This window comes from Dreissena polymorpha, chromosome 1 (assembly GCF_020536995.1).
Source record: "Dreissena polymorpha isolate Duluth1 chromosome 1, UMN_Dpol_1.0, whole genome shotgun sequence".
Classification (NCBI taxonomy): domain Eukaryota; kingdom Metazoa; phylum Mollusca; class Bivalvia; order Myida; family Dreissenidae; genus Dreissena; species Dreissena polymorpha.
Genome location: NC_068355.1, coordinates 182,308,757 through 182,323,010, shown reverse-complemented (window position 1 = coordinate 182,323,010; position 14,254 = coordinate 182,308,757). Strand labels below are relative to the sequence as shown.

Here is a 14,254-nt window from a genome sequence, read left to right as displayed (position 1 = left end):
AATAGTCCAGACCCATTCCAAAAATGTACTTAATGTATCATTTATTTTTGTATGCGTATAACTGTAGGCTCACAATATATGGATGATAAAGTTGTTTGTGCTATGCATAATGAAGATTCATTTATTTTAGGATAAACCCAGAGTATATCATATTTTCCATTTTCTGATGTTTTCTTCCTGATATATATATCTTGCGCTTATTTGAATCATTTTTACTTGCATGTTTGAGTTTGTATGCCCCCAGATCGCATGATCAGGGTATATTGTTTTTGGCTTGTCTGTCACTGTTTGTGTCTGTCACAAAACTTAAACCTTGGTAATAACTTTTGCAATATTCAAGATAGCAACTTGATATTTGGCATACATGTGTATCTCATGGAGCTGCACATTTTGGGTGGTGAAAGGTGTGTGTTATCCTTCAAGGTCAAAGATATGGCTTCAAAGCGGGCAGTCGGGGGCATTGTGTTTCACAAACACAGCTCTTGTTATTTATATCATAGCAATTCAAGTCAATTCATTCTCATCGGATCATTTAAATTATTTAGAATTGAAAATGATCAAGCCTCATTAAGACCTTAACCTAAGCTTATACAAAATAATGTAATAGACTTTCATTTAAGAGCTACAACATGTAGCTACAATATGATGATCTTAAATTGTAATAAAACTATTTTAATAATGCTCACTTAATTATTTTTATTTTCAATTTTATACTCAGTTATATAAAAATATATTTATATTTTTAGATTTCCACAAGGACCAGCTGTTTTGCTTGTCAAGCAGGACTTTTTCAGAAAATGTCAGCTGCCAAATGTAGTTGGGGCAGTCGACGGGACCCTTGTACCCATTATCAAACCTGCTGAGGCTGAAGAGGCCTATGTGTGCAGGAAGGGGTTCCATGCCATTAATGTACAGGCTGTCGTTGACGCCAACATGAGGTAAATGTAAATTTAGTATTATGATTTTTTATCATCAAATAATATATAAAAGAGACATACCATAAATTGAATCAAGCGCAATTGTCATCATCAAATAGTGTTTATTTATGTACATGCCCAAAAAACATTATGGCCCCTTTTATACTTAGATAATTGAATATTAAATTAAATGACACACCCCCAAAGTATACCCTCCTCTTCATGATGGCTTACGTTATACTGTCAAGCACTCGAATAGTCGAGCACGCTGTCATCTGACAGTTCTTGTTATAAACAACTGGTGGCAAGATGAATTATAGCAGATAAATGGTCTGTTACAACATTTTAACTAACTCTTTTGACCTGTTTATTCTTTTCAGCTCAATTCAACAGTAAAAAATGCCCATAATATCTTAAAAGAAAAAAAAACATGCTGCATCTTGAGAAAGGAGAGTCAATTTTAACTTGTGTTCACAGAAGTGCCTTCATATTATTTTTCAGGACCTCCGCCATTATCAGATAAAGACATTGGCAGAGTCAATGCAAAGTATGTACTGTGGTTATCTTTAAAACCTGGTTCAAACTTACACAATCATGTACTATTCTTTAAGGTTCACAGATGTCGTGTCAAGATGGCCTGGTGCGACTCATGATGCTGCGGTGTTTGATAGCAGTGGCGTAAAAGTAACCTAGTTGCATTTATTTAATTTACCATAAAATAAAATATACTTAAGCTAGGTTGGTGAAACTTATTGAGATGCTATATCATAGACAAAGTGACTGTTCAATAAAATAGTTTAATTTACAGGAATATCTGAGCACCAATGATGTGGGTCATCTGCTAGGGGATAGCGGATATCCATTAAGGACCTACCTCATGACCTCTGTACCTCATCCCTCCAATGATGGTGAGCAAGCCTACAGCGACCATTTATGTAGAGGACGGATAGTCGTAGAACCAGCATTTGGTGTTTTGAAATCACGATTTAGGTAATTTATTATATAAGCAGCGAAGTATAAGTCTCATCGCGACAGTTGTCAACTTCTATATAATCATTAGTTTCAGCTTATATACTCAAATGTTTGAATTCATGACTTAATTAAGATTTTTTTTAATGAATGAGGATTTTTGCAATAATGTATATTTGTTCAAAAAACAACATTGTGCATACCAGTAACTTGTGGATTTTTGGGTTAAAATAAAATGATATTCTTATTCATTTTATTTAAACTCTTAAATATGATCTTCACTCTGTGAAAAGGGGGTTTAATGCATGTGCGTAAAGTGTCATCCCAGATAAGACTGTGCAGTCTGCACAGGCCAATCAAGGGTGACACACTCTGTTTTTATTGTAATTTTATGCCCCCTGTAGGGTGGCATATAGCATTTGAACTGTCTGGTCATTCTTCAAGGTCAAAAGTAAAAAAGTACATTCTTAGGGAACTAATAAAAGGGAAATAATTTTTAGACCTGCCAAATTATAAATTGAAATTTTATTTCAAAGCCAGCATCATGTTTCTGACAAACATCTCTTGTTCGTTTAAAGGGAGACTCATCATGACAAAAATCCAGTTAAGGCGGAACGTGTCTGCCCTGATTAGCCTTAACGGATTACACAGGATAATCTGGGATGACAATTTACGCACATGCATTAAACCACCTTTTTCACAGATCGTGGCCCATAAACATTATGTGTATCCTCTTTTTATATGAAAGCGATTGTTCCAGTGTATTTAAATTAAATTGGGCATAAATGGTGAATACAGAAACAAATAACATGTTTTCATAAGCTATTGACAATTTGTTTCATAGAGAAACATACTGTATTCCTTTATATTGACATCAAATGGATCTCATTGAAAACCGCAAATTTTAGTCATATAAAATGTCGAAAATTTTGGTGCAGATTTTTTAACGAGGAGTGCCCCCTGCATCTTTGAGTATCTAATTGCTATGTTAAATAAAGATTTGGGTTAATTTTTAGATGTCTGCATCGCACTGGTGGATGCTTGCCTTTCCAGCCTAATAAGTGCTGCGAAATTGCAACAGTTTGCATGCGCCTGCACAACCTGTGCTTGGAATTAAACGTCCCTCTGATAGACGAAGAAGTTGGGGACGAGATTGAGCAGGAGGTTCCAAACAATGCACCAGTGCAGGGAGCAGCAGTCAACAAGAGGCAGCAGCTGATTGAACTGTTTCGTTAAATGTTAGTTCTTTTATGACCCCCCCCCCCTTCGAAGAAGAAGGGATATATTGTGACGCGCTCTGAGACATAGACAAAACAAGTCTTAAAAATGTGTGTTAATTAACATCTGATAAAGACAAAACAAGTCTTAAACATGTGTGTTAATTAACATCTGATAAAGACAAAACAAGTCTTAAAAGTGTGTGTTCATTTACATCTGATAAAGACAAAACAAGTCTTAAAAATGTGTGTTCATTTACATCTGATAAAGACAAAACAAGTCTTAAAAATGTGTGTTCATTTAAATCTGATTAAGACAAAACAAGTCTTAAAAATGTGTGTTCATTTACAGCTGATAAAGACAAAACAAGTCTATACAAGGGACAAAATTGTCACAAAACCAGGTTTTCATTGTGAAAAAAAAATCTGATAAAGGGAGAAAACTCAAACTGAACTTTTGAAATGAACAAACAAAATTAACCCCCTTTGTAAGTTTGTTTAAAAAAAATCTATTTTTAGTCGTGGCGACCTTGACATTGGAGATATTGACGTGATTCTTTCGTGCGACACACCGTCCCATGATGGTGAACGAATGTGCCAAATGGTTTTAAAATCTCACAATGAATGACATAGTTATGGCCAGGACAAGCTCCTTTATGGCCATTTTTGACCTTTGAACTCAAAGTGTGACCTTGACCTTGGAGATATCAACGTAATTATTTCGCGCGACACACCGTCCAATGATGGTGAACAAATGTGCCAAATGATTTTAAAATCTGACAATGAACGACATAGTTATGGTCCGGACAAGCTTGTTCCGCCCGCCAGCCAGCCAGCCAGCCAGCCCGCATTCGCCAATCTAATAACCAGTTTTTTTCCTTCGGAAAATCTGGTTAAAAATGTGTGCTGAATGATTTCTCAGAGAAAAAGGGTTAAATGCATATGCGTCAAGTGTCGTTCAAGATTTTAAATGGGCGCAATAGGGGGCAATGTGTTTCTGACAAACACATCTCTTGTTATACTTATAAAATTGAAAATTTGTTTAAGTTTTGAGTTTTGGTTCTTTTTATTCCTAAAGTAGCAAAGTCAAAAAGAAAAAACAACAGACCTACATATTTACCTCATGGCCTGAACAAGGCTGATAGATTGTGGTAAGTTAAATGTTCAAGAACCTAATCCATAATTATAGTAATATAACTAAAAAAATTCTACTGTCAATGTTGATCTACAGAAATTTGCAATACAGTCTGGAATCAAAATTAATGAATAGGAATTATTGTCTAGAGTGAAATTCATTGTTTAATGTTCACAAATTAAATTTATAACTACCTTTTCTTCAAGTGGTGTCAACTTGTCTGGCGCAGGTCCACCACCTGTTTTTCCCACTTCCTTTTTAATTTTTTTTCTTTGGCCTTTGTGGAACTCTAACAAATATAACATTTATTTTAACTACACTTACAATAAAATGTATTTGTATCAATAAATATATAGAGGATATTTGTTGGATTCGGTGGAATATCGATTCTATTTCACGAGTGATCATAGAAAACAATATTTTCACGAGTGGCGCAGTCACGAGTGAAAATATATATTTTCTATGATCTCGAGTGAAATAAAATCGATATTCCATCAATCGAACAAATTTTCTTTTTATTTTATGTTTTTTTCACTGTTTATTTACGTTGTTAATGAGTTAAACTGGATACTTTCGCTGGATTTATGACGTCATTTCGTTGAAAAAATGACGTCATATCACACTGTTATTTTTCACTGTTTAAAACAGTGGAATACCAGTTTTATTTCACTAATATTTTTCTATAAACCACCGGAAAGCATAATATAAACATCAATATACAACAGAATTGTCAACATCATAGAAGCAATTACAAGTTATTAAGACACATGAAATTTACACTGAGGTTTAAAATACTGCATATTTATATGGCATATGGAAAAAAAACACACTTTAATGCTTTGTTGAAAATTGAATGAAACATAAATCACACACACATACAACTTACTTTTAGGTCCACCCATTTTCTTTTTGCCTCATGCAAACTTCTACCGGGTCCAACTGCATTTATCCTGCATGGAATTAAATAACATTGAAAACTTTTATCTGAGAAATTAATTATTTATACCATGAGACAGTAAGTAGGCACAAAACAACTTATTACAACATCTTTAAAATTTTGGTTGCTCAGCTATAGAGAAACGAGCCCAGAACCATGTACTGTACATGTTTTTGGCATGTGTATCTTATACATTCTTGAAATAAAATATAAGATAATTGAACAACAACATTACTGACATGACATGACAATGCATTACGTATGTCTCATTCAAGTTATTGTGAGCCAGAATTTAATAATGTCCTAGGCCTAAATAAATCGATATGAAACTGCTAATCGAGCTTCAATCGCCTTTCTGCATAGAAAGAACAAAAACGACTACTCTAAGCAATATAGTTTAACTTATGAATATGAAAATATGCGATAAATTTAACTTCAACTTTAAGATCAACAAAATGAACAAGTTCACAACTCACATTTCAATTGTTTCCTTCCAAAACAAATCCTTTTTCCCTTCCGTTACCGAAGGCGAATGACTTCCAAACAGAAGGCTATACCCTTCAACACACCGTTCGACAAGAATTGTCGTTTCCGATGCGTTCCAGTTTTTGTTTTTCATCCGTTTGACCACAGGCTCAGTCGCCATCATTACTTTAAGCGATGTTTACGTCTGCTGACAGAACGCGCGATAACTACGTCATGCATTTTTTTTAGACTGCGTCACTATGTTTATCGGTTACAAAATACGTATATTTATGTAGTCGTATTTTATGTATGATGCATTTGCGATTTCGTTGATGGAGGCCGTTTCATAAATATTTACGTTTTTTATACGATCGTAAATTACGTATCGAGATTTATGTACATGTAGTCGTTTACGACTTAACAAAAATTCCGTTTCATCAACGAAATCGTAAATGCACCACTACGGTTTAGCATTCACGCCGTCAAACGCATTTAGCAATATAACTCGTTTTTTTTCACTATTTCTTTACTTGCAAAAAATAATAGTGGCTTATAACTTACCTTGCAATTTTTACTCGCATTTTGCGAGTGTGCGAGTGTTAATTTTGAGCCCTGTGTATATGCGTGGATTACGCTGGATTTAAATGCCTCATGCCTACGGTAATTCAGTCTTATTTGTTTCAAATAATATTATGTGACATGATCGTTCGTTAGGATTTTGAATTCGTCCATTGGTCGAAGGACGAAAAAGACGAAAATTAATGTCTGACGAATAATAATGGTTTCACAGCAATAAAGAATATAAATAGATACAGGTATGAATTTTTGCAAAAACCTGCTTATCTTTTAGGTGCACTTTTTTGCCCTAACAGATGGTCTTCTTAGTACGTAGAGAACAAAATGAATTTCTTTACAAATAATTTTACTTACAAAAATCAGATGCATTATTTCATTTATTTTTGTTTTTGTATATTCACAGTTGATGTACTGAAGACAGATTGGTCAGCCAGTGAAAGATGTTATGTGGGTATTGAGAATAAATGGAATTCTAGCCAGACACAGGACGTCTAGTTACCTCGTTTCCTGTCCATGTGGAAGTGATTGTAAGTGTTATAGTTTCTATTGAGCAGCAGAATTAATAATTGAATTGAAATCAGATCCTGAAAATCTAGTGACAAGATCCAAATTGTCAAGGTGACATTGACTGCTTGGAATAGTTGTCTAGAGAGTAATGGTAACAGAACTTAAGTAAGACACTATACAGACCTCCATCATGTCTTGGTGGAAGTGACTGAGGTTGGAATAGTTGTCAAGTGAGCAGCAGGAATTGAACTCAAGTCAGCCTCTGGACCTGTACTGACCTTCAACTTGTTGAGGTGGAAGTGACTGCAGCTGGGATAGTTGTCAAGTCAATACTTACAAGCTAAGTCTTGTCAGGTAAGATACACTTGATATCAATAACAGCCACAGCCTCAGTGGCATGCAGCCCAATCACAGATTATGAACTGTGGTTTAAGTTCTAAGGTATGGGATATTGTGATAAGTCATTGTCTGTTGTCAAATGTGTGTTGCCTGTCATTCAAGTACCACTTTTGACTCTTGACATCTTCCTTTTAACAACAGGAAAATGTGTAGATGTCTTTGCAGTCTTTACCCAATAGAGAAGAAATCCATATTTGATACTGTGTGTTGGAAATTTGTGTTGAACATTGAAGTTTAAGACAATTATTTATTAATTCCAGATAATAGCAAAATGTTCTAAGCAATTCATTATCAAGCCTGTTATTTATCACCAATATTAATGTGGTCAAATTATTTTGAATGAGTATTTCATAAATTCAATATATATTTACCTCAAACATCATGTTTATGACTTTAGTTCATGTCTAAAAGTATATTCAGTTTGTATTTCAGTTTAATAAAGACATTAAGAACTTCTACAATTCCATGAAGTGAAATTAAGTAATATTTCCTGGACAAACAGAGAAGTTTGGTAAAAAAATTAATTATCAGTTATCTCCCTTGGACTGGCATTACTCGTATAATATGTCACTTCCATTTCCAAATGTAGCATGATACAACAAGGGAGGTCACATTTTCGTTGTTGACAAAAAGTGGTTCTTTATTACTTCACTTAACATGAGTCTAACTAACGTTTAAGAGCTCTTTTCTAGTTGGATTAAACAGTCTGAAATCACCCACTCCAGAAAGTCGAAACACTAATCTGACAGAACATTCAATTCCATGTTACATACAAGCTATTTACATCACAAAAATTGTAAACCAAAAAGATTGGAATATTTGTTTTCACGGTTATAGACAGTGTTCCTGATTGAAATCAACGTGCTATTGCTTGAAAATCATTTATTTATTGGTATACACAAGCAATGTCATTATGTGGTAGAATATTTGCAGAAATAAGAATTTTGAAAACATTTTGTGCCTGTCAACATTTTCCGATTGGTTTCGGAAGTTGCCGATCGTATTTATATACACTGTATTGATAGACATAGGCCAAAGGACAGAATATCCTTCATATTTCAAGTGTGTCGGCCTTGATATTGTCACTTTATTAAATGAGAAGCAAAATCATACATGTACGTATCAACCCGTTATAGTCAGTAACATTAAAATATTTTTATGTCCCCCACTTTAGTAGTGGGGGACATATTGTTTTTGCCCTGTCTGTTGGTTGGTTGGTTGGTTGGTCTGTTGGTCTGTTGGTCTGTTGGTTGGTCTGTATGCGCCAACTTTAACATTTTGCAATAACTTTTGCTATATTAAAGATAGCAACTTCATATTTGGCATGCATGTGTATCTCATAAAGCTGCACATTTTGTGTGGTAAAAGGTCAAGGTCAAGGTCATCCTTCAAGGTCAGAGGTTAAATATAGGTGGCCAAAATCGCTCATTTTATGAATACTTTTGCAATATTTAAGATAGCAACTTGATATTTGGCATGCATGTGTATCTAATAGAGCTGCACATTTTGAATGGTGAAAGGTCAAGGTCAAGGTCATCCTTCAAGGTCAGAGGTCAAATATATGTGGCCCAAATCGCTTATTTTATGAATACTTTTGCAATATTGAAGATAGCAACTTGATATTTGGCATGCATGTGTATCTCATGGAGTTGCACATTTTGAGTGGTAAAAGGTTAAGGTCAAGGTCATCCTTCAATGTCAGAGGTCAAATATATGTGGCCCAAATCGCTTATTTTATGAATACTTTTGCAATATTGAAGATAGCAACTTGATATTTGGCATGCATGTGTATCTCATGGAGCTGCACATTTTGAGTGGTGAAAGGTCAAGGTCATCCTTCAAGGTCAAGTATATGGGTCAAAATTGCGCATGTAATGTCACTTCTGCAATATTGAAGCTAGCAATTTTGTATTTGAAATGCGTGTGTATTTCAAGGAGCTGCACATTTTGAGTGGTGAAGGGTCAAGGTCAAGGTCATCCTACAAGGTCAGCATCATATAGGGGGACATTGTGTTTCTCAAACACATCTTGTTTATGGGTGCAGTCATTTGTTTTTTGTAAACCGCGACATGCTGTTTTTTCGCAAAAAAGGAAGATCGGTAATTTTCGTAACCATTGGACATTTCACATCACAAGTTAAATGCGTATGTTTTCCTTCAAATATTCTACAACTTTTTTGGTGTATGCCAATACGTTAATGATTTAAAAGTAATATTACCTTGATTTTGGTCAGGAAGTCTTTATATAATTGCTTAAAAAAGAAGCCCCAAATTGAGTGCATACAATATTTGAACCCCCCAGGCCCTACATATTTCATGCTATTCTTTTTTCGATAGTTTCATAAATTCCTATAACTTCGACCACCCACTTATTTTGGACATTATGCCACATACATGTATCTGATAAATCTTGAGTTATTTCTTTGTATTTAAAAATGCTATCACATTATTTATTTTTTTGTTAACAAAATAGTATAATTATATACAGTTTGGAAAAAAGGCCTTTGTTTAAGATTAAGCTAAATTTGCTACACATGTAAAATAAAATGCCAATAATTTTTAGAATATTCACTTTAAATCAGTACGTTTTTATTTATTATTCTAAAACATTATTAATTTATTGATTTATTAAAAAAATATTACAAACATAAAATGTTTTCCTGAAAAAATAATGACATAACAGATTGATTGGAACATAGGAACTAATCACTGGGTTGCTAGGGTGCCAGGTTACTATTAGGAAGTACCTGATATGTCAATTAGTTTGCCTTTATTTTGTTGTTTAGACATGGAGTGTTTAATGAAATGTTTTACTTTTCTTGAACATATTTTTATTCAGTATAAAAAGTCAATGAACTCTGAATATTGCTGAATATACAATGCACTTGAAATTAGGCTTTATGCTTATTGAAATTAAAAACAAAAAAACAACTTTAGCATCAGTATCTGTTCTTTCTAAGCAAAAGTGGCATTTATTGTTTGTGAAGACGATACATTTTCAAGAATAAACATCAGAATTATAAATGTTTTTTAGAATGTGAGCATTTTATCCAGTAATCTCATATATTATTTAGAAATCCAATAGCATTATTTAAAAATTTGCAATCCCTTGTTCCGAAATTAAAATCATTAACAAATACGCGGAGTAATTCATTTAAACAAACAGAAAATGCATTCTGAAACCCTTAATACAGAGCTCAAGATAAGGATTTGTGAAATTAGTAACGGTACTCCCACTGCCAGAAAGAAAAGGAGTAACGCTGAAAATCAATTAGTACCTGTACTACCATATCTAAAAATACAGGTAGTACTGTACTACCTGTGTTCTTGGATAACGAAGGGTTTATAACTGACTTTACAGTAACATTTGCAGCAATTATAATAAATATATTTCGTTTCTTAAACAGTTATTAGGTTTTCCATTCTGAATTATGATCCAAGTACAACTACACATTACAACTCATGACTAAATACTATTTCTTTATTTTTCTTGACAAGAAAACACAAGCCATCTAGTAAGCTAAGTAAATGAACACTAATGTCACTGCCTCATCTCAAAAGAATCATTGCTTTACTAGTTTAGCAGTTAAGTGTCAAAGTTGGCATAGCAAATTCCACAATTTAACCGTAATACGTCTTCTATTTTCTCTGTGACAAACCAATCATATTTGGGTTTGCAATCGCAATCTCAATGTTTTTGTTTGGATCCGTTTCCCATCGTGTTTTCTTTTTAGCCACCGATGCAATCAAATCGTTTAATATCGGGGCGACAATATCTTTTTCTGGGTTTACAGATTTAATGTCGGGATGGTTAGATGACAGTATGTAGCCATTATATGACAACAAAGTGTTTTTTTGAACTGCTTTCGGTTTATCCGTGTTCCCTTGCACGCCGACATTGTTTTTGACGGGTTTACGAGTCACCGGAAATCATTCGACAGAATAGACAAGAATACCGGAACCCAGTCTACAATTTTTTCGCCTGATTTATTCGTAAATGCGTAAAAGGGATATTAAAGTCGTAATTGTACGTCCAGTTTATAAAAATAAATGCCTAAACCTTCATGAAAAAGACGTATTTACGGCTGTACGGCCCTTATCTGGAGCTCTGTTAATAGGAGTCCTGCAATCATTTGTAATCAATAACTTATGTTTTAAAAAATCATTGGTTCATGCTACCAATTGTAAAATATTGCAACCAATCCCTAAATAATGTAAATATGCCATTACGTTGGAATAACATATATCCCGATCAGACTAGAATATTTAATATACCCATTGTCTGTTATAAAAAATAGTAACATAGGTTACAACTCAAATTTCTCACTTTGTTTAAACTTATTATAATTTGTAAATTATCAACTGGTAGGAGAAAAACATACATTTATGTTTTTCTCCCTTTCTTCTGTTTGAATCACATTCTGAAGAAGTAGATGTATTTGAATTTAAGTAAACTACTTTATAATTTTAACAAAGGAAATTAAAGCAAATTTTGTTGCAGAATTTTATTTTATTTTGTATACTGTCTTGCTATACCATTCGACCCTAACATATTGACTGATTATATTCATAAATGTAGCAATATTTGTATGTTTCTTATTGGCTTTTGTGGTCTTGTGCTTCATTTAAATAAAAAGCCTGTGTGGTAAGAGTGGTACAATTGTGTAGTAAAATATGACACCCTGATGCCTGTGATGTTAATCAAGATTAAAGGTAGAGGTAAATATTACTCTAAGAGGGATTTGCAGGACTGTTATACACTTGAAGCATGATGATGATCATACATTATGTAACCCCTTAGAAATGATCTACGTAAATTGATGTGGGGGCGCTGCATAAAACAACAATCAGGTCTTGTGTTCACTGCATAAAACAACAATAAGGTCAATGTGTTTGCTGCATAATACAACTAAATCATGGCGATCCATCCCATGACAAAGAAATTAGTTTTTACAGTAATGTATGCAATTGATTTTGCGTTTATTTGCTGTTCTTGTTGATATCCGAGTTTTTCAAATGGCAGCGTTATATGTTCCCTTTGATATATTGCTCAAGAGCCAGAAGGTTACAACATTGCAGGGCATAGACCTCATTTTTGTAAGTTAATACATGTTAATTATCCAAAAAATACTTCATTACATTTCTACTGTATTTATTGTTTTTAACAACAAAAACATACATCTGGAGCAGTTAGGCAAAACTTCTCTCATACAAAATTAATATAAACAATTGTTAGGTAATTGTATTAAAATTTGCAGACATGTTATGTTGTAGATAATTGTATAACCTTAATGTTGCCTTGCTAGGCTTTTCTTGTAAGAATGTATGTGGCTGTCCCACTTTTGTTTTCTGATTATAATTCGCACTGTTTGTATTTACCCTAAGCTACCAATAAAAAGAACAAATTTTAGCAATTATCTTATATGACTGTAAAGTGGTTTACTCCTTATTGTTTTTAATTTGGTTGTAGTTGTATGCATGAACTAGGATGTACATGATTGTAATACTTAGCTATCTATTCTCCACAGTCAACATTTAAGTATGCCCTTCCGTTTACCAGATCTGCTTGACGCTCCTGGGTTAGGGTTAGGGTTAGGGTTAGGGTTAGTGATTATTTCCGTTGATCACAATAATAATAATAAGTGACAGCAAAATGTGTCTAGTACTAAAATTAATATATTTATCAGAAGACCGAAAATATTGTGTATGCCCCTGCATTGACAGATTTGGGAGGTATACATATTGATTGACCCATCCTTCCATCTCTACACGGTGAACACAAATCTTTCTTACTTGCATGGATGTTGTACTTGAACACTACCAACACACCCATATCAACCTTACTGCACGTCGCTGTTGACGCTCACCTACTTTTGGTTTAGACTAATGCAGAGTCCAATCTCTTGTAGGCTAAGAGCTTATATAGGCTGAGAGCTTGTTTAAGCTTTATTGCTGATAAATGTTGTTGTTGTTGTTTATCCCTTTACCACTTAGATACGTATTTTGACGCATTTTTATTCCCTCAGAAAGTTAAATTTAAATAAAGACCTATCGTACTAAATGCAAGTTTAAAAGGCTTCATTTCAAACCCTTATATACTGATTAGCAGCAAACAGCATACAACCTGAACAGCCTGCGAGTTACTAACATGCTGTTCTGGTTTTATGCTGTTTTCACATAGCCATTTTTACATTGCTTTGGGTGGGAAAGAGTTAATTCAAATTGACGCATTCCATCTTACAACATTTTCGCTTTCTACAATGCTTAAACACTAGGATGGATATTTTCTATGAACACTCTGAATAAACTAAAATCACCTGCTTCATCTTGACTATGACATTGACCAACTTTGGGACTTAAACTCACGTCTAAATTTTGGTTACACCAAATTTACCCATCTTTAGTTTCTCCTTGAAATTTACTTCATTTTGTACTTAGCTTTTTCACTCTGGCCTAGTTCTTGGTTTATTATACCCCACCGAACGAAGTTGAGCTTGTCTGTTGGTCAGTCGGTCGGTCGCTCCGTATTAAGTGTCCGCTCTCTGATTAAAGTTGTTTTCATCCGATCTTCACCAAACTTGGTCAGATGTTATATCTAGGTGATGTCTAGGTCAAGTTCGAATATGGGTCATGCCGGGTCAAAAACTTGGGTCACGGGTTCACTTAATGCGTTTTAAACATTGAGCATGGTGTCCGCTCTCTAATTCAAGTAGTTTTCATCTGATCTTCACCACACTTAGTAAGAAGTTGCATCTAGATGATGTGTAGATCAAGTTCAAACATGGGCAATGCCAGGTCAAAAACTAGGTCACGGGGTCACTTAGTGCGTTTTAAACATTGAGCATGGTTTCCGCTTATTTTTTTAAGACAACATGCAAAATATTCTGTTTCAATGCGTCATGTGGGGGTATTCGTCACGTCTGTGACAAAGCTCTAGTTATAATTGTCATTATTCAAGCTCCTTGTATTGCCTTGCGTTTCATTTCAATTTGCTGTCCAGTCATTGTTTTTTTTTCTGTCTGTTTGAGAGTAACCATCAATGATATATTTGATCTTGCATCAATTATGATTATGAAGAGCTTTGTTTCATGCAAGGGCATTATATTTTGACAATTGCTAGGATATCCTATATG

At 34.1% G+C, this 14,254-nt stretch overlaps 2 protein-coding genes across 2 annotated transcripts; one reads left to right on the top strand and one right to left on the bottom strand.

The window, feature by feature from the left end:
* Window positions 1-792: 792 nt before the first annotated feature.
* Window positions 793-3,674, top strand: LOC127864194 (putative nuclease HARBI1). Its single transcript, XM_052403902.1, has 4 exons — window positions 793-938; window positions 1,529-1,601; window positions 1,726-1,907; window positions 2,903-3,674. The coding sequence occupies exons 1-4, from the start codon at window positions 934-936 to the stop codon at window positions 3,120-3,122; spliced, it is 480 nt and encodes a 159-aa protein (XP_052259862.1). The 5' UTR covers window positions 793-933; the 3' UTR covers window positions 3,123-3,674.
* Window positions 3,675-4,430: 756 nt separating this feature from the next.
* LOC127864198 (uncharacterized) lies at window positions 4,431-5,840 on the bottom strand. Its single transcript, XM_052403905.1, has 3 exons — window positions 5,652-5,840; window positions 5,125-5,188; window positions 4,431-4,527 (listed from the first exon to the last, which is right to left on the bottom strand). The coding sequence occupies exons 1-3, from the start codon at window positions 5,822-5,824 to the stop codon at window positions 4,450-4,452; spliced, it is 315 nt and encodes a 104-aa protein (XP_052259865.1). The 5' UTR covers window positions 5,825-5,840; the 3' UTR covers window positions 4,431-4,449.
* Window positions 5,841-14,254: the final 8,414 nt, after the last annotated feature.

Excerpts from the sequence above, each read along its gene's own strand:
- LOC127864198 (XM_052403905.1), bottom strand. The coding sequence starts at position 5,824 with ATGATGGCGACTGAGCCTGTGGTCAAACGGATGAAAAACAAAAACTGG. Across the intron at positions 5,189-5,651 it reads TGGAAGGAAACAATTGAAAT|GATAAATGCAGTTGGACCCG; the intron begins GTGAGTTGTGAA and ends AATTCCATGCAG. Across the intron at positions 4,528-5,124 it reads GAAAATGGGTGGACCTAAAA|AGTTCCACAAAGGCCAAAGA; the intron begins GTAAGTTGTATG and ends TATATTTGTTAG.
- LOC127864194 (XM_052403902.1), top strand. Across the intron at positions 1,602-1,725 it reads TTGATAGCAGTGGCGTAAAA|GAATATCTGAGCACCAATGA; the intron begins GTAACCTAGTTG and ends TTTAATTTACAG. Across the intron at positions 1,908-2,902 it reads GTTTTGAAATCACGATTTAG|ATGTCTGCATCGCACTGGTG; the intron begins GTAATTTATTAT and ends GTTAATTTTTAG.